Source organism: Narcine bancroftii, chromosome 1 (assembly GCF_036971445.1).
Source record: "Narcine bancroftii isolate sNarBan1 chromosome 1, sNarBan1.hap1, whole genome shotgun sequence".
NCBI classification, from domain to species: Eukaryota; Metazoa; Chordata; class Chondrichthyes; order Torpediniformes; family Narcinidae; genus Narcine; species Narcine bancroftii.
The window spans coordinates 290,239,988-290,263,543 of NC_091469.1; the positions used below are offsets into that span (position 1 = coordinate 290,239,988).

The window sequence follows — 23,556 nt, forward strand, 5'->3', positions numbered from 1 at the left end:
ACCCATTTACAGAGAGGTAAATAATTCCATAAGACATAGGAGAAGAAATAAGCTGTTCAGCCCGTCGAATCTGCCCACCATTCAATCATGAGTTGATCCATTCTCCCACTCAGCCCCACTGCCCGGCCTTCTCCCCATCACCTTTGACACCCTGGTTGATCAAGAACCTATCAATCTCTGCCTTCACTCAATAACCTGGCCTCCACCACCGCCTGTGGAAACAAATTCCACCCTCTGGCTAAAGAACCTCCTAAGTGGACGCCCTTCAATCCTAAAGCTGTGCCCTCTTGTCCTAGTCTCTCCCATCGTGGGAAACAACCTTTCTCCATCTATTCTGTCCATGCCTTTCAACATTCAAAATGTTTCAGTGAGATACCCCCCGCCCTTCACCTTATTAACAGCCCCCAATGATCCAGCCTCCCAATGAAAGATTTCCAGAGATTCATCACCTTTTCCTAGCTGGGATTCCCAAGTGTAGCGGTTACCACAGTATAATAATGCCAGCAACCTGGGTTTGACTCCCGGCTTCCTCTGCTCCTTCCTTCCCTGGACTCCCTCACCCCCTCTGTCTCTGAAAGTAAGAATATGAAATTCACCACGACATGTAAAGTTGAGACAAATAATATTTGACGCATTACAGAAGAAAGTAAGTCGACGTATAAAAGTTAAACAAGAAAGTTTGCAGATGCTGGAGTACAGTGCAAAATACAAATGTGCTGGAGAAACTCAGTAGGTCACACAGCATCTACAAGAAGGCAGGCAGCTTTATAAAAAGGGGAGGAGGGAGGAGAGGTGGGAGGAAGGGGCAAGGGGAGGAACATAAGCTGACAGGTGAGAAATGATAGGTGGATGCAGGAGAAGATTATGTAGCTAAGGATAAAAGAACTGAGAAATGCCAAACTGGTCAGCATAGGCTAGTGGGTCTGAAGGGCCTGTTCAATGCAATGACTCTAGAGCAGCCATTTCCCACCTTTTTTTGGCTAAGGCCTCTTTAGGATTCTGCTCAAAGTTTATAGCCCCCACCCCCCTCCCTGTGAAGCAGTCGAGTTTAGTTGGTTTCTTCTGTACTTCTCTCCTACTGACTACATTGTCGTAGCAGTTAGCGCAACACTTTTACAGTGCCAGCGATCGGGACCGGGATGCTAATCCCGTGCTCTCTGTAAGGAATTTGTACGCACTCTCCGTGTCTGTGTGGGTTTTCCCCAGCGATCTTGTTTCCTCTCACTGTTCAATGCATAAATTGGATGGCATGGACTTGTGGGCTGAAATGGCCAGTTACCGTGCTAAATGTCTAAATTTAAAAAAAATTAAATAAAAAACAAAATAATCTTTGCATCTGTGACCTCCCTTAAATGCCATGTGGTCCCCAGGGGTCCTGTATGGCCCCTGTTGAGAATGGCTGCACTAGAGGGATATGGGCCAAGCACAGGTAGAGGGGACTAACTTGGGTAGACAAGTTAATTGGCATTAATGAGTTGAGCAGTAAGGGCTTATTTCCATTCTGTGAGGGAAAGGGATGGGAGAAAATTCCTATGGAACATGGACTAATTGCATGAACTGTTAGCTTCTATTTCATAAATTTTCACGTGGTAATTATAGAGTCGAGAGAGATGTAGCACAAAAAGAGGCCCTTTGGCCCATCAGGTCTGTGCCAGCCAGCAACTACCCAATAATTACCGCCACATTGTCATCAACTCCCCCCAGATTTGATCATTCACCTACACGCTCGCAGCAATTTTCAGAATCAGAATTTATTGTCATGAATGCGCATCACGAAATTCTTTTTCTTTGTGGTAGCATCACAGGTGCAAATATTGAAATAAATTACATTTCTGTAAATACATTAAAAAATTAATGTCAGTGCAAAAACAGAACAAATTAGGTCATGTCTGTGGTTCATTGTCCATTCAGAAATCTGATGGCGGAGGGGAAGAAGCTGTTTTTGTGCCGTTGGGTGCTCGTCTTCAGGCTCCTGTGCTTCCTTCCTTATGGTAGCAGTGAGAAGAAGCCATGGCCTGGGTGGTGGGGGTCCTTGAGGATAGACAATACTTTCTTGAGACACCGCCTCTCGTAGATGTCGTCAATGGAGTGGAGACTGATGCCTGTGATGGCGCTGGCCGAGTTCACAACTCTCTGCAGCCTTTCCCTGTCCTGTGCATTGGCACCTCCGTACCAGAGAGTGATGCAGCCCAGTCCGAATGCTCTCCACGATGCCGCTGGAGAAATTTGCAAGACTCTTAGTGACGAAGCAACTCTCCTAAAACTCTGAGTGAAGTATAAGCTGGTGTGAGGCCTTCTTCATGGTTCCATCGACATGGAGGCCCCAGAATAGATGTTGACACCCAGGAATTTAAAGTTCTTTACTCTTTTTCATTACTGAGCCCTCAATGAGGACTACTTTGTGTTCTCCCCCCCCCCCCCCCCACCTCTGAAGTTCACAATCATTTCCTTAGTTTTTCTAACAGTGAGTGCAAGATTGTCGCAACAGTCAATTAACCTACCGACCTGCACTTCTTCAGGATACGTGAGGAAACTGGAGCACTTAGGGAACACAGGCACATACAGTCAGCAATCTCTTAGTGAAAAATTCCTTGTTAGACGTGTGGATTCTCTTATTCTGATAATTCAATGGTTAGACATGTTACCAATTTTTATTAGTAAATGATCTAAGATTTTTGGTATGGGGAGACCTATACTCCCAAGCGTAAAGCCCTCCAAAAGGCAGTGGACACAGCCCAAGACATCATAGGCAAAATCCTCCCCACTATCGAGAACAACCACAGGGAACGCTGCCGGCAGAGAGCAACAGCGATCAACAAAGATCCACACCACCCAGTACACGCTCTGTTCTCGCTGCTGCCATCAGGAAAGAGGTGCAGTGGTCACAAGACTCACACCACTAGGTTCAGAACAGCTGCCCCTCCACCATCAGACTCCTCAATGACAAACTCAATCAGGATTCATTTAAGGACATGCACTTTATAGTTTTTTTAAATTCTCTCCGTATTTCACAGTTTGTTTAGAGTTATTTATTTGTTTACATGTGATCATTGTGTACATTTTTTTTGCATTACCAATAAGTGGTAATTATGCCTTGCCCACTGAATCTTGAGTGCAACATGTGATGTCAAGTATGTATTTTGAAATCTGAATCAGATCCGACAGACCAGGATGATTCAAGCCGCTGTCCCTATTTCCCTCCAATTAAACAAATAGGCAGTTTCCGCTGCCATCAACCCTGTCATGTTCCAGAGGGAGGTCTGCAGCTGAAGACATTTATCTAATGTAGGTCTATCTACAGAAAACAGTTTGAAAACAATCCTGGCACTGATAAGCCTGAGATTTGAAAAGGTCGGCACAGTAACAGCTATCAAAATAAAACATTTCCTAAAAAAGACAGTGAAGCTGGATCTGGGGAAGAGCTAGGCTGGAGGTCAGGATTGAACCAGGATCCCTGGAGCTGTGAGCAGCAGCTCTACCCAAGGCACCACTGTACCACCCCCTTTAATTGTATAAAATCTGCACCTGGGTGGTCCCATTCATGAGCAAAGCTCGCAAGTTTGCAAACTAGTGTGGTTGTAGTAAACACACACAGAAATGCTGGAGGAACCCAGCAGGTCTCACAGCGTCTTTAGAAGGTAAAAATATATTACCAATGTTATGGGCCTGAGCCCTTCCTCAAGATATAACCAAAAAGCAGGAAGGCATCTGGTTATAGACTGGGGGGAAAAGGGGAGAGAAGCCAAAAGGTTTTAATTGGATACAAGAGGAAAGGTGAGAATTGATTTTGGCTCTGTGAAAGGGGAGAGAGAGGGAAAAGGGAAGAGTGAGGGAGAGAGAGACAGACACATACACACAGAGTGGGGGATTTTAACAAAATCCAGAGAAGTTGATGTAATGCCATCCATTTGGAGGGTGTCCATGTTGTTTCTCCAGTCCAGCAGTGCACATTCTTGATTTCCCTGTCTATGTCTCCAGGACTGGTGAACTACACTAACTTCCTTCACCCCTATTGTGGACACGCAAATGTCAGGTGTTCAGCCCCATTTTCCTGCTTTGGCTTCCTATCCCTAATGCCCTCTATCCATCATTCTGAAAGCATCAGTGGATCATCAACACCCACAGAGAGCACAAGATCCTGTAATCACTGTTCCACGGTGTGGATAAAAGTGCTTTGTAACATCACTCCCCTCCCTCTAAAATGACAGACAATGATGTGCTGACACTGGAGAGGGTTCAGATGAGGTCCACAAGGATGATTCCAGGAATGAAAGAGTTATCACATGAAGAGGATTTGACAGCTCTTGGCCTATACTCGTTGGAAAGTAGGAGAATAGGCGGGGGGAATCTCATTGAAACATTTTGAATGTTGAAAGGCATGGACAGTGTAGATGTTGAAAGGTTGTTTCCCATGACAGTGTAGATGTTGAAAGGTTGTTTCCCATGGTGAGAGAGTCTGGGACAAGAGGGCACAACAGGATTGAAGGGCGTCCACTTAGAAAGAGATGCAGAGGAATTTCTTCAGCCAGAAGGTGGTGAATCTGTGGAATTTGTTACCACAGGTGGTTGTGGAGGCCAGGTCATTGAGTGTATTTAAGGTAGAGACTGATAAGCTCTTGATTAGCCAGGGCATCAAAGATTACAAAGAGAAGTCCGGGCAATGGGGCTGAGTGGGAAATGGATCAGCTCATGATTAAATGGCGGGGCAGATACAATGGGCTGAATGGCCTATTTCTCCTACTATGTCTTATGGTCTTAAAAACCTGCATATACTAGAAATTTGACATATAAGCAGAAAATGCTGGAAAAACTTAATCGGTCAGACAGCATCAGTGGAAAATGAAACAGTTTATGTTTCAGGTCCGAGATGCTTCATCAGAAGTGAATAAGTCAGTTTAGGTAGCAGAGAAGATGTGGGAAAACAATTAGTCCATAAGATGCATCTCTGATAGGGTGAGACCAGATTATTTAACTTGAGCTGGACTAGTGAGTTGCTTGGTTCTAATTTTAAGATTCTAAAGGATTACAGCTGAAAAGGTGTTTTTCTTTTGGGGGGGTGGGCGAGTCTTTTTTCAAAAAGAGCAAAATGTAGAATTTAGGAGTAAAGAGACTATTGAAGACACTGGAGTGCACACACAAGAACATTGTCAATGAGATGAACACAGACCCAACAGATCCCCTTGGTCTGATAAATCTTCATCTTTCTCTGGTACTTATCCTGGTGCTTCCACTAAAGTCTGGGGTTATGCTACTTTACAAATGATTCGCTGTGAAATTTTGACCTCAGGTTGAGTGATGCTATTGCAGCCCCAGTGACCCAGTTCGGACCTGTTGCTATCTTTGAGGGGTTTGTACAATCTCCCCGCTTGCTGCTTCTGTTTCTCATTTGGGTGTAATTGGACAGCATGGGTTTAAATGGATGGAATCGGCTGCTACCATGTAAATAAAATTTAATTTAAAAAATGTTTCCAGGGTTCTGGCTTCTGTTACAGCAATGATTTATTGCTGTTTCGGATTTATTCATTGGACCCATGTGGATAAACATCATATTTAATCATTATTAATATGATTTCATGAAACCTTGCAGAATGGAACTGGAACGTCACAGATTAATAACTCAAGTGAGAATATTATTCACTAAGTCATGGCCAAAACCCTAGAAAATGTGGGAATTGTTTTGCTTAAATTTTTACTAATGAAAAATCCCCCTTGGTCTCTTAGGTATAAATATAATATTCAGCACAGGCCTGTGCATTCTGCAACTCCTGGAACCTCGACTCCTTGCCATGTCTGATGTTTCCCACCTCCTTCCCACCCTGCTGCGGATTCCTGTCGATGTGTATGTACAACACTGGGGTCGGACTGCCTAGACTATTTCTCGTTAGTAGATACATGTGCACGTGCAGACTGCAGTACTGGGTCAATTTGATAAGTAACTTGGAGTCTGCAGACCAAGTAGTAAAATTATTTTAATAAATTGACTCAATTTTTAGCTGCAGGACAAAAGTGCTGGAGAAATTCAGAAGGTCACGCAGCATCCAGTAGAGGTAAAAGCCAATCAATATTTCTCAATTTTAGGGGTGACTCGGTTGTTGCAAGGATGTTACAGTGCCAGGAACCGGGACTGGGGTTTCAAATTGGGCACTATTTGTAAGGAGTTTGTATGTTCACTCCATGTTTGCGTGGGTTTCCTCCAAGTGTTCCGGTTCCGGATTCCTCCCACTGTTCAATTGGGTGTAATTGGGCAGCATGGACTTGTGGGCCAAAAGAGCCTATTACCGTGCTGTATGTCTAAATTTAAAAAAATTAATTTGGGCCTGAGCCCTACAGAATGGACTGACCAACTGCACATGGAGTCTGCACTGTGATGTGTAACTAGGATTTTATACATGTAATTTGTATTCTTCATTTGCAATCTGCTGGACAATAATCATGCTCTAACTGGGAGAAGATTGGCCCTGAGTTAGGTTCCCCCACATTCATAGACTCTCTTTAAATAGACTCTGCAGAGCATTTGTAATCAGTCTATTGTGTTTCCAGTTCATTAGCTCCCAGAGTCTTGTCTGACAGAAGGGGAAGAATTTATAATGAGGAATTAAACTAGCATAAATATGGTCTCACATTTAACAAAAGAGAGAGTGAGAAAATCCAGAGCTGTCAGCTTAATGTCAGTAGATGAAAAATCCCAGAATCCATAATGAAGCAGGTAATATAATAGAACAGCTTAGAAAGAATTGAACATTCAGCATTGACTTGTTTTTGGTCTTTAAGGATATGGTTCGTAGCGGAGATAAGGGGGATGCGCAGAGTAGACAAGAGGGAGGTAGCGGATGTGGTGCATTTAGAACATAAAACAATAGCTTGTAGAAAGGCTCAGGCCTGAAACGTCGTCATACATCTTCATCTACAATGGATGCTGCGTGACCCGCTGAGTTCCTCCAGCATTTCTGTGCTTTTATAGAACAATGCTGCACAGAAACAGGCCTTTTGGCCCACGATATCAATATATTCCCGCAGAGGAGGTTAACAAAGTGGGAGTAATATACTGACGTGGAATGAAAATTGGTTATTGGACAGCAAGAAAGTGTGGGGACAAACAGATTCTCCTACCTAGGGTGCAGACGGTGAACTCGTGGAGTACCAAGGACAACTGTGCTTTGGCTCCCGCTATTCACAACTTGCATCAATGATCAAATAGAATATTTTCAGATTCGGTAGTGATCGCCTTGGTGGGTTTGTGGATGCAGAGAAGAAGTAGAGAGGTTTCAGGGGGGAGAGGTGGATGGATTATAATGTGGTACATCGAAAAGTCCTCCACTTTGCTAGGCACAGAGTTTATCTGTTAAATGGAGAGAAATTGGGTAGTGTTGAACTATAAAGTTGCTGCAATGTAATTAGGAGTGCAAATGGTATGTGATCTGTTCTTACAAGGCATTTCAATTAATGGTGTAAGAAAGTCTCACTGCAATTGCACAGGGCAGCTGGTGATAATGGACCTGCAGTAATACGTACGGTCTGGTCTCTTCACCCCAGAAGCAGTGTGTGTGCGCCATAGAAGGTGCACAGGGAAGACTCTGAATGAGAAGAGAGTATGGAGACTGGGACAGGATTTTGTGAAGTTAGAACAATGAGAGGCGATATCATCAAAAGTTACAAATTCATAAACTGTTTTAGACACAGGTTGCAGGGGGAATGTTTTCCATTGGCTCAAGAGTTCTAAAACCAGGGGGCACAGTTTGAGGATAAGGCTGTAGGCCATTTAGGGCTGAAATAAGGGGAAATTTCTTCACTCAGAATTTATTGTCATGTACAAGTCACGAAATTCGGTGTTTTGCGGCAGTATCACAGTGCCAACATTTATATAAACCATCTTACAAAAATAAATAAAAATAGTGCACGAAAAGTCAAAGTCACAGCCCGTTCATTCTGGAATCTGATGGCAGAGGGGAAGAAGCTGTCCATGTGCAGCTCAGCGTTCGTCTTCAGGCTCCTGTACCTTTTTCCCGATGGTAGCAGAATGAAGAGGGCATAGCCTGAGTGGTGGGGGTCCTTGAGGATAGAGACTGCTTTCTTAAGACATCGCCTCATGTAGATATCCTCAGCGGAGTGAAGACTGGTACCTGTCATGTCGCAGGCTGAGTTAACAACCCTCTGGAGTTTTTTCTTGTCCTGAGCATTGGCACCTCCGTACTAGACAGTGATGCAACCAACCACAGTGCTCTCCATGGTACATGCATAGAAGTTTTCGAGAGTCTTCGATGATATTGCGTATCTCCTCAAACAGTTCACAAAATATAGCCACTAACGAGCCTTCTTCATGATTGCATCAACATGAAGGCTCCAGGACAGATCCTCAAAGATGTTGACATCTAGGAATTTGAAGTTCTTGACCCTCTCCACTACTGAGCTCTTGATGAGGCATGGTTCATGTTCTTTTGACTTCTTCCTGAAGTCCACAATCATTTCCTTGGTTTTGCTAATGTTGAGTACAAGGTTATTGGTGTGACACCACTCAACTCACTGATCTAGCTTTCTCCTGTACACTTCCTCATTGTCATTTGTGATTCTGCTGACAACCATGGTGTCATCGGCAAATTTGTACATCGAATTGTAATTGTCCCTGACCACACAGTCATGGATGTATAGTGAGTAGAACAGTGGTCTAAGCATGCATCCTTGAAGGGCACCTGAGTTGATATCATCAGTGAGGAGGAGGCGTTGTTTCTAATTCCTACTAATGGTGGACATCCAATGAGGAAGTCAAGGATCCAGTTGCAAAGGAGGGTACAAAGACCCAGAGTTTGGAGCTTATTAATCAGAACTGAGGGACTAATGGTATTGAAGGGCAGCAGTATGTATGAATTGCTATTTTTTTTTTAATTTTTTATTTTTCACACCATAAATCACAATAGCCATGATATACACTTTTTCTTTTCCACACATTTACAGTGACTTTTTCTCCCTCCCCCCTCCCTCCTCCCAAGCCACCCCCCCACCCCCCCCCCCTCATCCATTTTAGGTATACAATCTAGGTTGCATTAATTCAGTTAGACAATGTTGTCATTCAACAAAAATACACCAGAAATTCTACTGAGTCCATTCTTTTCTTTTCTTCTCCTTCCATCAACTTAGGTAATGTTTGTTCCCGGTAGGTTTTCGCTATTGTATTTAATGTAAGGCTCCCATACTTGTTCGAATATTTCAATATTATTTCTTAAACTATATGTTATTTTTTCTAATGGAATACATTTATTCATTTCTATATACCATTGTTGTATTTTCAAATTATCTTCCAATTTCCAGGTTGACATAATACATTTTTTTGCTACGGCTAGGGCTATCTTGACAAATCTTTTTTGTGCATCTTCCAAGTCAATTCCAAATTCTTTATTTTTTATGTTACTTAGGAGAAAGATCTCTGGATTCTTTGGTATATTGTTTTCTGTTATTTTATTTAATATCTGATTGAGATCATCCCAAAATTTTTCTACTCTCTCACATGTCCAGATTGCATGAATTGTTGTTCCCCTTTCTTTTTTACATCGAAAACATCTATCAGATACTGTTGGGTCCCATTTATTTAACTTTTGCGGTGTAGTGTATAGTCTGTGTAACCAATTATATTGTATCATACGCAGCCTCGTATTTATTGTATTTCTCATCGTTCCAGAGCATAACTTCTCCCATGTTTCCTTTTTTATCTTTATATTTAAATCTTGTTCCCATTTTTGTTTAGTTTTACCATTTGTTTCCTCATTCTCCTTTTCTTGCAGTTTAATATACATATTTGTTATAAATCTTTTGATTAACATTGTATCTGTAATCACATATTCAAGGTTACTTCCCTCTGGTAAACTCAAATTGCTTCCTAATTTATCTTTCAAGTAGGATCTCAGTTGGTAATATGCCAGCGCTGTATCTCCAGTTATATTGTACTTATCTCTTATTTGTTCAAAGGATAAGAATCTACTTCCTGAAAAACAATTTTCTATTCTTTTAATCCCTTTTTTTTCCCATTTTCTAAAGGCAAGGTTGTCTATTGTAAAAGGGAGTAGCTTATTTTGCGTCAATATTAGTTTTGGTATTTGGTAATTTATTTTATTTCTTTCTACATGAATCTTCTTCCATATATTGAGGAGATGGTGTAATACTGGAGAAGTTCTATGTTGTACCAATTTTTCGTCCCATTTATATAATATGTGTTCAGGTATCTTTTCCCCTATTTTATCTAATTCTAGTCTCGTCCAGTCTGGTTTTTCCCTTGTTTGATAAAAATCTGATAGGTACCTTAATTGTGCGGCTCTATAATAATTTTTGAAGTTTGGCAATTGTAAGCCTCCTTGTTTATACCATTCTGTTAATTTATCTAGTGCTATCCTCGGTTTCCCCCCTCTCCATAAAAATCTCCTTATTATTTTCTTTAACTCTTTGAAGAATTTTTCTGTCAGTTGTATTGGCAATGCCTGAAATAAGTATAGTATCCTTGGAAAAATGTTCATTTTAATACAGTTTATCCTTCCTATCAGTGTTAGTGGTAGCTCTTTCCAATGCTCTAAATCGTCCTGTAATTTTTTCATTAGTTGATTGTAATTGAGTTTATATAATTGGCCTAGATTTTTGTTTATTTGCACACCTAGGTATCTTATTGCCTGTGTTTGCCATCTGAATGGGGATTCCTCCTTAAATTTTGAGAAATCCGCGTTATTCATAGGCATTGCTTCACTTTTATTTACGTTTATCTTGTATCCCGACACTTCTCCATATTCCTTCAATTTCTTATATAGTTCTTTTATTGATAGTTCTGGTTCTGTTAAGTACACTATCACATCATCCGCAAACAGACTGATTTTATATTCCCTGTCTTTTATTTTTATTCCTTTTATATTATTATCTATTCTTATCGATTCTGCTAGTGGTTCTATAGCTAGCGCAAACAATAATGGTGATAGTGGGCATCCCTGCCGCGTTGACCTGCTTAAGTTAAATTGCTTTGATACATGTCCATTTACTGTCACTTTCGCTAACAGTCCCTCATATAATGCTTTAATCCAATTAATAAACTTCTCCGGTAAACTGAATTTTTGCAATACTTTGAACAAGTAATTCCATTCTACTCTGTCGAAGGCCTTCTCTGCGTCTAAAGCAACTGCTACTGCCGGTGCTTTATTTCCTTCTACTGCATGAATTAAGTTAATAAATTTACAAATATTGTCTGTTGTGCGTCTTTTTTTGATAAATCCAGTTTGGTCTAAATTTACCATTTTCGGTACCTGTTCTGCTAATCTGTTTGCTAATAGTTTAGCTATTATCTTATAATCTGTGTTTAGCAGAGATATTGGTCTATATGACGCTGGTGAGAGTGGATCTTTCCCTTGTTTTAGTATCACTGTAATTATTGCTGTTTTACATGAATCTGGTAAGTTTTGTGTCTCATCAATCTGGTTGATTACATCCAGGAGGGGCGGTATTATTAGATCTTTAAATGTTTTGTAGTATTCTATTGGGAGTCCATCCTCTCCTGGTGTCTTATTATTTGGTAAATTTTTTATTATCTCTTGTATTTCTACTGTTCCAAATGGTTCTGTTAATTTATTTTGTTCCTCTATTTGTAGTTTTGGTAGTTCAATTTTAGTCAAAAATTCATCTATTTTCCCTTCTTTCCCTTCGTTTTCGGTTCGGTATAATTGTTCATAGAATTCTCTGAAGTTTTCCTTAATTTCTTTTGGATTATATGTAATTTGTTTGTCTTTTTTCCTTGTTGCCAATACCATTTTCTTAGTTTGCTCTGTCTTAAGCTGCCATGCTAAGATTTTGTGTGTTTTTTCACCTAGTTCATAATATTTCTGTTTTGTCTTCATTATATTCTTCTCCACCTTATATGTTTGTAATGTTTCATATTTTATTTTTTTATCCGCCAATTCTCTTCTTTTGGTTGTATCTTCCTTTATTGCTAATTTTTTTTCTATGTTTATTATTTCCCTTTCCAACTGCTCTGTTTCCTGATTATAGTCCTTCTTCATCTTGGTTGCATAACTTATTATTTGCCCTCTAATGAGTGCTTTCATTGCGTCCCATAGTATAAACTTATCTTCCACTGATTCCGTATTTACTTCAAAGTACATTTTTAATTGTTTTTCAATAAATTCTCTAAAATCCTGTCTTTTAAGTAGCATGGGGTTTAATCTCCATCTATACATTCTTGGAGGGATGTCCTCTAGCTCTATTGCCAATAACAGTGGTGAGTGGTCCGATAGCTTTATATTCCGTTTTCCTAACTCTCCCTTGAATGTGGGCTGATAACAGGAATAGGTCTATCCTTGAGTATGTTTTATGTCTAGTCGAGTAGTATGAGTATTCCTTTTCTTTTGGGTTTTGTTTCCTCCATATGTCCACAAGTTTCATTTCTTGCATTGATTTAATTATAAATTTGGTTACTTTGAATTGCTATTTTCTAGGTTATCCAGAACTGAGTTGAGAGCCAGTGATACTGATATTAACTTATCAAATCCTTTACCCTGAAGGCCTGGAGAGGCTCTGTTTTGGAATTCAAACAGAGTGATTTTTTTGTACATTATATTAAGAAATTTATTTTTCTATTAATTTAATTTATACATGTAACTTTATAACATGCCCTTCCGCCCACAAGCCCATGCTGGCCAATTAACCTACAAACCCCATATGTTTTGAAGGGTAGGAGGAAACCAGATTGCCCAGAGGACACCCACACAGATCACAGGGAGAACGTACAATCTCCTTACAGACAGCACCGGATTCATAACAGGGTCGCTGGTGCTGTAACAGTGTTGCTCTGACCGCTATGCTAACCGTGCCTAAGTAAAATGTACAGGTGCACCAACATTCTTACTGCAGCAACACAGATGTATCAAAAACAAGATTATAAATTAAATTACCACAATCTATTGAGACAAAAATAAGTTAGATCAATAAATATTCACTGTTGCAATTAGAATATGAAAAAAAGTGATATTTTTCAATCGTGCAGACAGATCTTTAGGTGGTCCTGGAGTCGTTTATGGTTAGATTATTATGGGGAGGTTCAAGAACCTGACAGCTGTTGAGAAAAAAAGGTGTTCTTCTACCTATAAGTGCTGGTCTTCAGGCTTCTGTACCTTCTACCTGAAGGTAACAGTGAGAAGAGGTTGGAGGTTGTGACCAGAGTGATGGGGATCCTTTATGATGTTGAGGCAGCCAACATGTAGATGTGTTCAATGGACGGGTGGTCAGTGCCCACAATGGACTTGGATAGGTTTAACACTTTTTGCATCTAGTAAGTGCACTTTCCACAGGGCTACCTTCAGAAATCTGATAGAGTGAAGAGGGATGGGAGGTGGCTTAATAGAGGTCTACAAGATTTTGAGAGGCATTGGGTGAACAGCGAGTCTCTTTTTCCCCGGGGTGAGACTAACAAAAACACCAGAGAATGTCTGTTTAAGATGAGAGGAGGAAAGTTTAGAGTAGATGTCAGGGGTAATTTTTTTTTTTTTACACAGTGTAGTGTGTGATAGAGGTGGTGGTGGAGGCTGGCTCAATAGGGACATTTAAAAGACACTTAGATGCACATGGATACAAGCAAAATAGAGGGTGTGAGGTAGGGAAAGTTTACTTGGTTGCATAGGGTTGTGTAGGTCAGCACAACATTGTGGGCCAAAGGGCCTATACTGTGTTCTATGTTCTAGAATCGGTGTTGATGTGCTGGCTTCATGGTTGTTTCAATGTGTTGGTCCAGGTGACATTCTCCAATAGTTAGACGTGCAGGAAATTGAAGACACTAACCCTCTCCACTGTCAATAAAGATAGGCACACCGTCTCTCCTGAAGTTCACAATCAGCTCCTTGTCTTGCTGTTGAGAGCAAAATTGATATTTATGCCCACAGTATTTTCTTGGAGAAACAATTCTGTACTTTGTGGTAATTGTTTCCCAATAATTTGATCTAATAAAATTCTTAAAATTTCCCAAAAGGGTTTCACTTTAGAGCACAACCAGGTGGAATGTAAAAAAGGTTTCTGTTTCTTCACCATGTCTAAAACATTTATCCAATATATTAGAATTTAATTTATGCAATTTCTGCAGGGTAAGATATAGCTGATGCAAAAATTGTATTGGCCATGCAGTCCTGACATAAATTGGACCAATACTAATATTCAAGTCTGATTCCCATCTTTGTTTTGATATATATAACTCCCGCTTCGGAGTGCCTGACTGAAGTACGGAATATGTTTCCCTTTCAAATCAGAATCTCCGTTTCACTCCACTCTCTTAACATCATGGTCGGTCCTAATTCATCTCTGAAAAAAACTCTTAATTGAAAGAAGCAGAAGATTGTATTATTAAAAGCATTGTATTTAGTTTTAACTGTTCAAATGATATTAGTTGCCCTTGCAGATAACAATCTCCCACATACCTGATCCCTTTATGTAGAATTTTATTATCTGTTGTTAAAAGAATTTATCTATTTTGAGTCAAGGACATTTTTGGAGATATTTTTCCTTTTGATCCAATTAAATTATTCAATTTGTACCAAATATTCAAAATATGCTTTGTTAAAGATGCTTCCTTTTCACCGGAAATAGATTTAGTATCCCATTTATCTATAAGATCTTCTGCTACTGCTACTCTTGCTCTCCGACTTCAGTTTCTACCCACAAAGACTTGTCTCTTCCATCAAAAAGGGAAGTGACAAATTTCACCTGGGCTGGAGAAGTCAATATTAATGTCATCTGGATGGAGTCAGCTGTTTGCTTTCACACAATACGAGGGGGTTTGCAATGAGTTTTCATTTTCTGAGATGATACTATAATGTGGTCTATTGTTTTATAGAAGAATTTTTTTTTAAAAAGATTAAAATGTTTTGACTGTAGTTCCAATAGTTAATGAATGTCACAGTCATGTGTTGAGCCTACCTGTACTGTTCACGTGGTCCAGAAATGGTGGAAACATTGGCCTGTGTAGAAGGTGCAATCCTAAATCAAATGATCCCCATTGAATGGAGCAGCTCTGCTCGAGCACGCTTCTGAAGTCTCCATCAGTCATCATCACTCTCATCTGCAACCACGGGACCTTCTACCATTAACCTCACACCATGGCCTTTTAAAAGATTTAAGTAGAACAACGACCAGTGTTTGCACTTAGCTGTCAAGAGGATTCGGGGATGTTTGCATAGGGAGCTTGATATGGCCATGGTTTTGCTTAATGGGAGAGCAATAGAGACATTGCCATGGGAACAGTGTAAATGCCCCTGTACATTGGCTTGAGGCATCTCACAATGTTAAGGAGATCCCTGTGCTTTCATTGATTAGCCCCATCTTTCACCTTTCTGTTCTGGTGAGCATTACCTAATGACTTCATTGCCCAAGAATTAAACACCCTGCACAAAGCAGTTTCACCGATTGTTTAAAGAAAATTAAATAACGCCCCTTGAGAATGGCTCTGGTTTACTTTGTGGCCCCACTCTTTCAAACCCTCCCCTTTTTTTTGCCTCTTCTTAGTTTCTTTGACATCCCTCAAGGCACAGGCTTAGACTCACGTTTTTTTTTTGAGTTTGGAATGTTCAAATTGAACAACCTGAAGCTCCTGACAGCCAGAGAAAGGGGAGTGTGATCTGTACAAAATCCGAGCTTTGAAACCTTTGTAGCAAAGCCACCCTTGCCTCGATTTCTCATCAAATTACGGCCAGACTGTTCTGTAATAGCAGTCATTAAGGCTGGTCATTAACAAAGAAACATGAATTCCTGCTGTGTCTTTTATGACCTCAGGACAAAATCATCTTGAAGCAAATTCACTGTTGAAATGTAGAAAATACAGCTGCCAATTTCTGTGCAGCAGTCTTTGGAAAACAGCAGTGAGATTAATAGGCAGATAATGTGTGTTTTTCTTCAGTGATGTTGATTGAGGCATAATTATTGACCAAAACACTGGAGATAGCTCCTCTGCTCTTTTTCAAAACCGTGTCTGAGACTTAGTAAAAACACACTGAAATGCTGGATAAAATCAGTCGGCCTTACAACATCCATAGAAGATAAAGATATATTGCTGACGTTTCCAGCCTGAGCCCTTCCTCGAGGAAACGTCGGCAATATATCTTTACCTCCTCCAGGAGCTCCTCCAGCATGCCAGCGTGTTTTTAACTACAATCACGGCACCTGAAGACTTTCATGTTTCACTCTGACTTCCTTAGATCCACCTGAGAGGGAGATGGAGCCTTAGTTTGTCAAGAATCGACTGGTAGAAAATGATCTCTCCGACAGTTCAGATTTCTCAGTGTTACCAGTAAATGCCACCCTTTGACTTACTTTTAAATAACTGGGTCACCGAGTGAATTGCGAGTATTAGACTGCACTTGGGAAGAAAACTGGATTGTTTGCAGCAGGGCTCTTTAAACATGGTTGTTGTTGAATTGTTTATTGTCATGTGTACCGTGAAACTGTGGAGATCTTTGTTGTGCGTGTTATCCAGGCAGACACCTATAGGCAGTACAGCTGGTGGTGGAAGAGTGAAATCAGGGTTACAATAAAACAAAGTGCAAGATCTCCATGATTCCTTTTTCACCATGTCATTATGCAGAGCATGTAATATTACATGAAATTGCCTTAAGGCTGACAAAGAGTCACCCTTAGTGTTGTCCAACGCCCCTTATAATGAGAGAGAGAAAACCAAAATAGAATCCCTTCAGAGACCGGAGTGTCTGAGGATTTGCCACCAGCACTCCTGCAGCCGCACAGACTCCTGTTTGATCCATCGGCCACTCGAGGTCCAGATCCAAACCACCAATTCGATCTTTTGGGACCCTTCTTGTCCTCAGCACCCTCTCGAATCCCAGCTCCGATACCTGGCTCCCATGAACCAGTCTCCAGCAGCCCGCGCAGGACCCCCCCCTACTGCAAGTCGCCTGCAGCCAGTGTGGGTCCCTCAGCCGCTGAGCCCTTCAATGGTCTGCCGCCATGGTCACCGTCCTGTAGGGTTAGCTCTCCTGCTTTTCCTTTTCAGTGGGGGGGCGGGGGGGGGGGTTGTTCCCCCCGTTTCTGGAGGCCTGCACTAATTGACAGCTCCCCCGGTGGCTGCTGCCACCAATTTGGGCAGACCCCACAGATGCAGAATTTAACTTACAAAAGCCATCAGCTCCTTTAACAGGCCACTTAAAGTGTGCATGGAGCTGTTGGCATTAGATCCGGGCAGATGAACCCTGTGGAGCAGCTTCCCGCTCTCCTAGGTCAGCCCCAGCAGTAGCACTGCTGTTAGTTCTGGCAGCGCCGCCATTTTGCTTTGGTGTTAAAGAGAAAATGCAGCTTAAACAGAGCAAATTTTAATTCCAAAGCAGGGATTTTGTGACAATTTCCATCCCTTTAATGTGTAACAGGCCAGCACCCAGTCTGCAGCCAGAGACCCCGATTTATTCTGGAGCAGTATGTCAATGGGAGCAAAAATCCAATTCTTCTTTCGTACAAGTCTGAGGCCTGGGTGACTGACGTATGATCTCTGACTCTGAATTTCAGCAGTTCCATTTCCATTCCAGAACTGAGCCCACACCACAATCCAGACAGTGCAGAGATATCTTTCAGGTGAATTTTTACATTCAGGGACCACCCAGATGGCCATAAAACTGCCTTTGATGCTATTTTGTGGATGAGGAGAGGTGTTGTGATTGATGTAGCAGCCAATATTTATTCTGACATGCGCCTTTCTCGTCTGTGCCAAACCATTTATTTAGCCTAGTTCAACTGACCTGTGCCCAGTCCGTAGCCCTCCATACCCTCCCATCCACGTGAAGAAGTTCCCTCTCCTGTTCCCCCTAAACTTTTCCCCTTTCCCTCTTAACCCATGTCCTCTGGTTTGTATCTCACCTACCCTCACCTATCCACACCAGCCATTCTCAATCTTTTCTCTGCTATCAACCCCAAGACTCTTCTCAAAGTTTATGGGGCCCTTATCCCTGTGAAGCACTCATGTTTTGGTTTCTTCTGTACTTCTCTCTTACCAACTACATAGACAATATAAAGAATAATGATGTTACACAAGGTGAAAAGAAAACAAGGCTTTTACTTAAATGTGCCGTGGCCCTCAGGGGGGTTGTGGGGCCCACGTTGAGAATGGCTGGTCTAGTGCAACACACAAAAGTGCAGAGAAACTCCAGAGTCACTCAGCATCCTTAAGGAATGATGAAGGGCTTAGTCTTGAATTGTTGACGAGGTTGGATGCTGTATGACCTGCTGAGTTTCTCTGGCACTTTTGTGTATTGCATTTATACAGCATTTTTACTGTTATTAAAAATATCTCCTGCTGTTTCACAGGTGCATGTATGATAATATTGGGACAAAAGTTGGCTTTGGGTAATTTTAGCAGGAATGGAGAATTGGAGACATGGTTAGAAAAATAATTCCAGAGCCTCAAGATTTTTTCTTTGGAGGCCTGCCTACATTTTGCTCGGACCTTGATGAAGGGCTTAAGCCCAAAACATTGGTTCTGTATCTTTATCTTTCCTATGTAAAGTTCACTGTTTAATCTGCTGAGTTTTTCCAGCATCATGTTTTCACATCAACTATGGTGTTTGCAGACTTTCGAATTTTACTCCAGCATCCAGATACCTAAACGTCAGTCACTAAAGGCAGCCAGAACTGGAGTTCAACGAGTTATAGGACTTGCAAAGCTTATTGGCATTTGTTCCATAATCTTTAATATCTATGTCCAGCAAAACTGATCTTAATTTTGACCACTGATTGTGAATGTGCAAAGGAGAGATTTCTATTTTACTTTTATGAAGAATCCCTTGTCCTGGATATCGAGGTTTTAAGTAAAAGGTCTGCCTGCTTGTCCTAAATTCACCAGCAAATGAAAGAGCATGACCTGTTACATCACTGTCTGGTTCAGAGGTCTCAACGCACAGGACAGGAGAAAGCTAGAGAGCTGTGAACTCGTCCAGCCACATTCTTGCTTGGGCACCAGTTTTTACTCCAGTGAGGACATCTACAAGAGATGATGTCTCAAGAAAGTAACCTCTATCCTCAAGGACCCCCCCACCCCCACCCAGGCCATGCCCTCTCTTCACTGCTACCATCAGGAAGGGGGTCCAGGAGCCTGAAAACAAACACCTAACAGTACAAAAACAACTTCTTCCCCTCCAACACCAGATTTCTGAACGGACAATGAACCACAGGCACTGCCTCACTTTTTTCCCTTCTTTCACACTAATTTGTTTATTTTTTAAAAATAGGGTATTTTCACAAAACAATGAATGTCGTAACACATGTTCATGTCAATAAATTCTGAATCTAGTTTTGCTCCATCATCCTTTACACTCCCTTTAATCATCTTAAATGTCTCCATTAGGTCATCACTTGTTTCATGTTTAACTGAATGGTTGCTTACATCAAATCACCTGTCTTTGCAATTTAACTTCTATCTACAATGCAGGGCTCACAAATAAACACAGTTGCATCTGATGGGGTTTTAACCAGGGACTTGTCTAGCTGTGACTCAGCTAACCCTTTAATCACCTTAAACATTGTCATTAGATCAGCCTCTCAGTAGTTACCATGGGGTAGAGCTGAAGGGGTAGAGAAAGCCCCCATGGCTGCCAGGTGGCTTGTGAATGATTGTCATAATACACATCCCACACAAATTAACCCCCAGAGCCCTCCCTTCCCTATCATTGTCCCCAGCAACCCCAAAGCACGTTGGAAGTTAAGTACAGAGTGGAACAGAAAAGGACAATGTTTGTTGGTCCTTGGAATGCTGTATGGGAGAGTAGCCTTTGATCAAGCAGCAAATTGTAGCTATCTGTGTTTTATTTTTTTGTGACAGGAAGGTGTTATTTCCTTCTGGGTTTGTAAGACCATCCCCAACCACTGCCAAAATACCTCACGGTATGAGGGTAGTTTTTTGTAAATAGCTTTTATGTTCCCAGCTCCTCAGGAAGTCAAGAGGACTAAACAAGTGTGGGACTGAGAGATGACTTCAGGTGAACCATGTCACCCTTGCTGAATTAAATTATGTGGTAGCTCCTCTGGAATTCCTTCAAAGGAATAATAAACAGGTAGCTGGCAAATGAAGGGGTGATCAGAATATTAAATCTACCACTTTGATATACCGTATTATGGCCATGAGCTTGCATTTTTAGAGGACCTTTATTAACCTTAGTTTGTCACAAATCGCTTCATAATTGTATAATTTAAGATTATACATTTAGACAACCTTGAGGAAGGACTCAGGCCAGAAACGTCAGTTATACATTTTTACCTCCTGTGGATGCTGCGTGACCTGCTGAGCTCCTCCAGCATCTCTGTGTTTTAACTAGAATCACAGTGTCTGCATACTTTTGTGTTTCATTTATGGTAACAGGCCCTTCCAGCCCATGAGCCCATGCTGCCCAATTATAATCTTGAATGATCTTTTCCTGCAATAGGGAAGGGGAAAATTATGACCATTTTACAATTGCTGGGTTACTGAAATGGTGATCCTTGTACACCAACAATTTCTACATCTCTGTTGGATTTTTGCATGATTTTACATAATTGCAACTGTGAATATTTATTATCTTTTCTGTCTATTTTTAATTCAATTAAGTATACTATTGTAGTTTTGTTAATCTGTTTTTGTACTTATCTTTACAAAGTACCTGTTCAGCCATAACAAGTAAAATCTTGGTACAATGTGTATGACAATAAACTCATTAACAATAAAAAGAATTGTGATTACCCGGTTGCAAACAGGAAGATCAACCTATACCAATGAAATAAATGACCACACAATTAATTTTAGTGGCAGTGAATGAGGGACAAATATTGATTAGTGTTTAAAATGCCTTCAAGGTGTAATCAGCCAGAGTGGAATGGAAGATTGGAGGTTCAATTTTGCAGTGCATGCTGTTTCACTTGAATACTTCCGAAACACATTAACTAAGTATGTGTTCTGATTGCCAATGTGCAATAGTAAATGCCACATTCATGCCTGTAGCATCTTATATGGGAGAACACAAAATTGGATGGCATGGTTAGCGCCAGTGACCCAGGTTTAAATCCGCCACCGTCTGTAAGGAGTTTGTACGCTCTCCCCATTTCTGCTTGGGTTTTCCCCGGGTGCTCTGGTTGCCTCCCATCCTTCAAAAACTTCCAGGGGTTGTTGGTTAATTGGGTGTATTTGGACAGCATGGGCTTGTGGGCCAGAAGGGCCTGCTACCCTACAATACGTCTAAACGTATAAGTGAACCACGAAAGTATGCAAGCACTGTGATTCCCGAGATGGTGGAGGAACTCAGCAGGTAAAGACTGTACCTCAATGTTATCTGAATATATAATCTTAGAGCAGGCAACTGTTCTGACAATTACTGCTAGAGAGTACGGCATTTTCAGTGTTTCTTTAAAGTAGCATGATAAAGTTGAGGATGTAGGCAAGGTTCACAGTGAATATGTTATGGTTCCTGCCACTAAAGAATGGATGATAAGGGTGAGGAATATTGAGTTGGATAAACATCATAAAGAAGTGGGCTTATCATCTTTGAAAGTGATAAATCACTAGGCCTGGGTAAATTATACCGTTTGTATCAGGCTTCCAAAATTAGCAAGGAAGGAACTTATGGAGGCTCTGACTACATTTTCAATCCTCCTTGGGTACAGCAATGGGTTGACACATTATTAACAGCTGCAAAAATTGACTCCCCAACATTTATACCAATGAAGGCAAGTGTAATGTTCTGTGTGCCTTCTATTCCACTTATCCATTAAAGGAGGACAACCCACATGTCCTTTTAACTATTTAAAATGAGAGAAGCTGATGAGAAAATTACTGGAATGAATGCTAAAGGATCAGTCGATGTTTGGAGAGCCACAGATGATCAGGATGGATTTGTTGAGCCAATATTGTATCTGGCAAATCCACTAGAATTTATTGAGGAAGGTGTCTTTCTAAGTTGAAAGGCCTGAACAGAGTAAATGCAGCAAAGTTGTTTCCTGTGGTAGAAGAGTCTAGGAAAAGAGGGCACAACTTCAGGACTGAAGGGCACCGATTTAAAACAGAGATGTGAAGGAATTTCTTTAGCCAGAGAACAGTGAATTTGCTGCCACGGGCAGCTGTGGAGGCCAGGTCATTGGGTGTATGTGAAGGCAGAGATTGCTAGGTATCTGAATAGCCAGGGTATCAAAGGTTATGGGGAGAAGTCAGGGCAGTAGGGCTGAGTGGGAGATAATGGGAGATGATGGAATAGTGGAGTAGACTCGATGGGCAATGGCCTCCTTGCTCCTACATCTCATGACTTGAGCATTGACACCTGATAAAGAAGCATGTACATGATACTATGTCATTGACAGTAAAGAGGAAAGCTACAGACCGTGGGAAGATAATCTGGTCAATTGGGTGGAAAAGCCACACATGGAACTTCATCCACAGAAATGTGAAGTCATGGACAAAAATGTGCTTGGAGTTTATTAGTAAGTTTACAAGCAACACCAAAATTTGACAGTGTTATGGATCATGAAGAAAAAGTTGACAAAGATTTCAGCAAGATATAAATCAGTTGGAGATATGGTCAGAAATGGAAAACTTAATCCGGACAAGTGTGAGGTGCTGCACTTTGGGAGGTCAACTCTAAGGGGAAGATGTACAGTAAATGGCAGGAGCATTGATCTGCTGAAGAGCTTGAGGAGCAAGTACATAACTCCCTGAAAGAGTCAACAAAGATGGTAAAGAAGCTGTACGCTTGTCTACAATGAATCAGAATTTATTGTCATGAACATGTCACAAAATTCCTTGTTTTATGACAGCTTTACAAGTGCAAATATTTCTATAAATTACATTTAAAAATAAATAAATTAGTGCAAAAATAGGTGAAAGTGAGGTATTGTCTGTGATTCATTGTCCGGTCAGAAATCTGATGATGGAGGGGAAGAAGCTGATTTTGTACAGTTGGGTGTTCGCCTTCAGGCTCCTGTACCTCCTTCCTGATAGTAGCAGTGAGAAGAGGGCATAGTCTGGGTGGTGGGGATCCTTGAGGGTAGAGGCTGCTTTCTTAAGATATTGTCTCTTGTAGATACCCTCGATGGAGTGAAATCTGGTGCCCGTGATGTCGCAGGCCAAGTAAACAACCCTCTGGAGTTTTTTTTTTCCTGTGCAGTGGCACCTCCATACCAGACAGTGATGCAATCAGCCAGAATCCTCTCCACGGTATACCTGTAGAAATTTGCAAGAGTCTTTGGTGACATAATAGACATCTTAAACTCCTCACGAAATACAGCCGCTGGCGAACCTTCTTCGTGATTGTGTCAACATGAAGGCTCCAGGACAGATTCTCGAAGATGTTGACACCTGGGAACTTGAAGTTCTTGACCCTCTCCACTACTGACCCCTTGATATGGATTGGTTAAAGTGTTGAGTTTAAAAAGTAGGGAAGCAATGTTGCATCTTTTGTTAGACAACATTGGGTGCATTGCGTGCATTTAGAGGAATAATGTGGAGACTTTGGTGAGGGTGTAGAAACAATTCGGCAGGATAATGCCTAGATTAGAGAATATTAGCTACAGCGAGTGGTTGGAAAAATGTGCTTTGTTTTC

General features: G+C 41.2%; 1 protein-coding gene across 1 annotated transcript in view; it reads left to right on the forward strand.

Moving 5' to 3' along the window:
- The window catches only part of LOC138756814 (TBC1 domain family member 10A), a 125,132-nt gene that overhangs the window by 62,928 nt on the left and 38,648 nt on the right, over positions 1-23,556 (forward strand). The window contains exon 10 of the mRNA XM_069923235.1: positions 5,722-5,839. Within this exon, the coding sequence (XP_069779336.1) occupies positions 5,722-5,839 (118 nt within the window). The remainder of the gene's footprint in view (positions 1-5,721; positions 5,840-23,556) is intronic.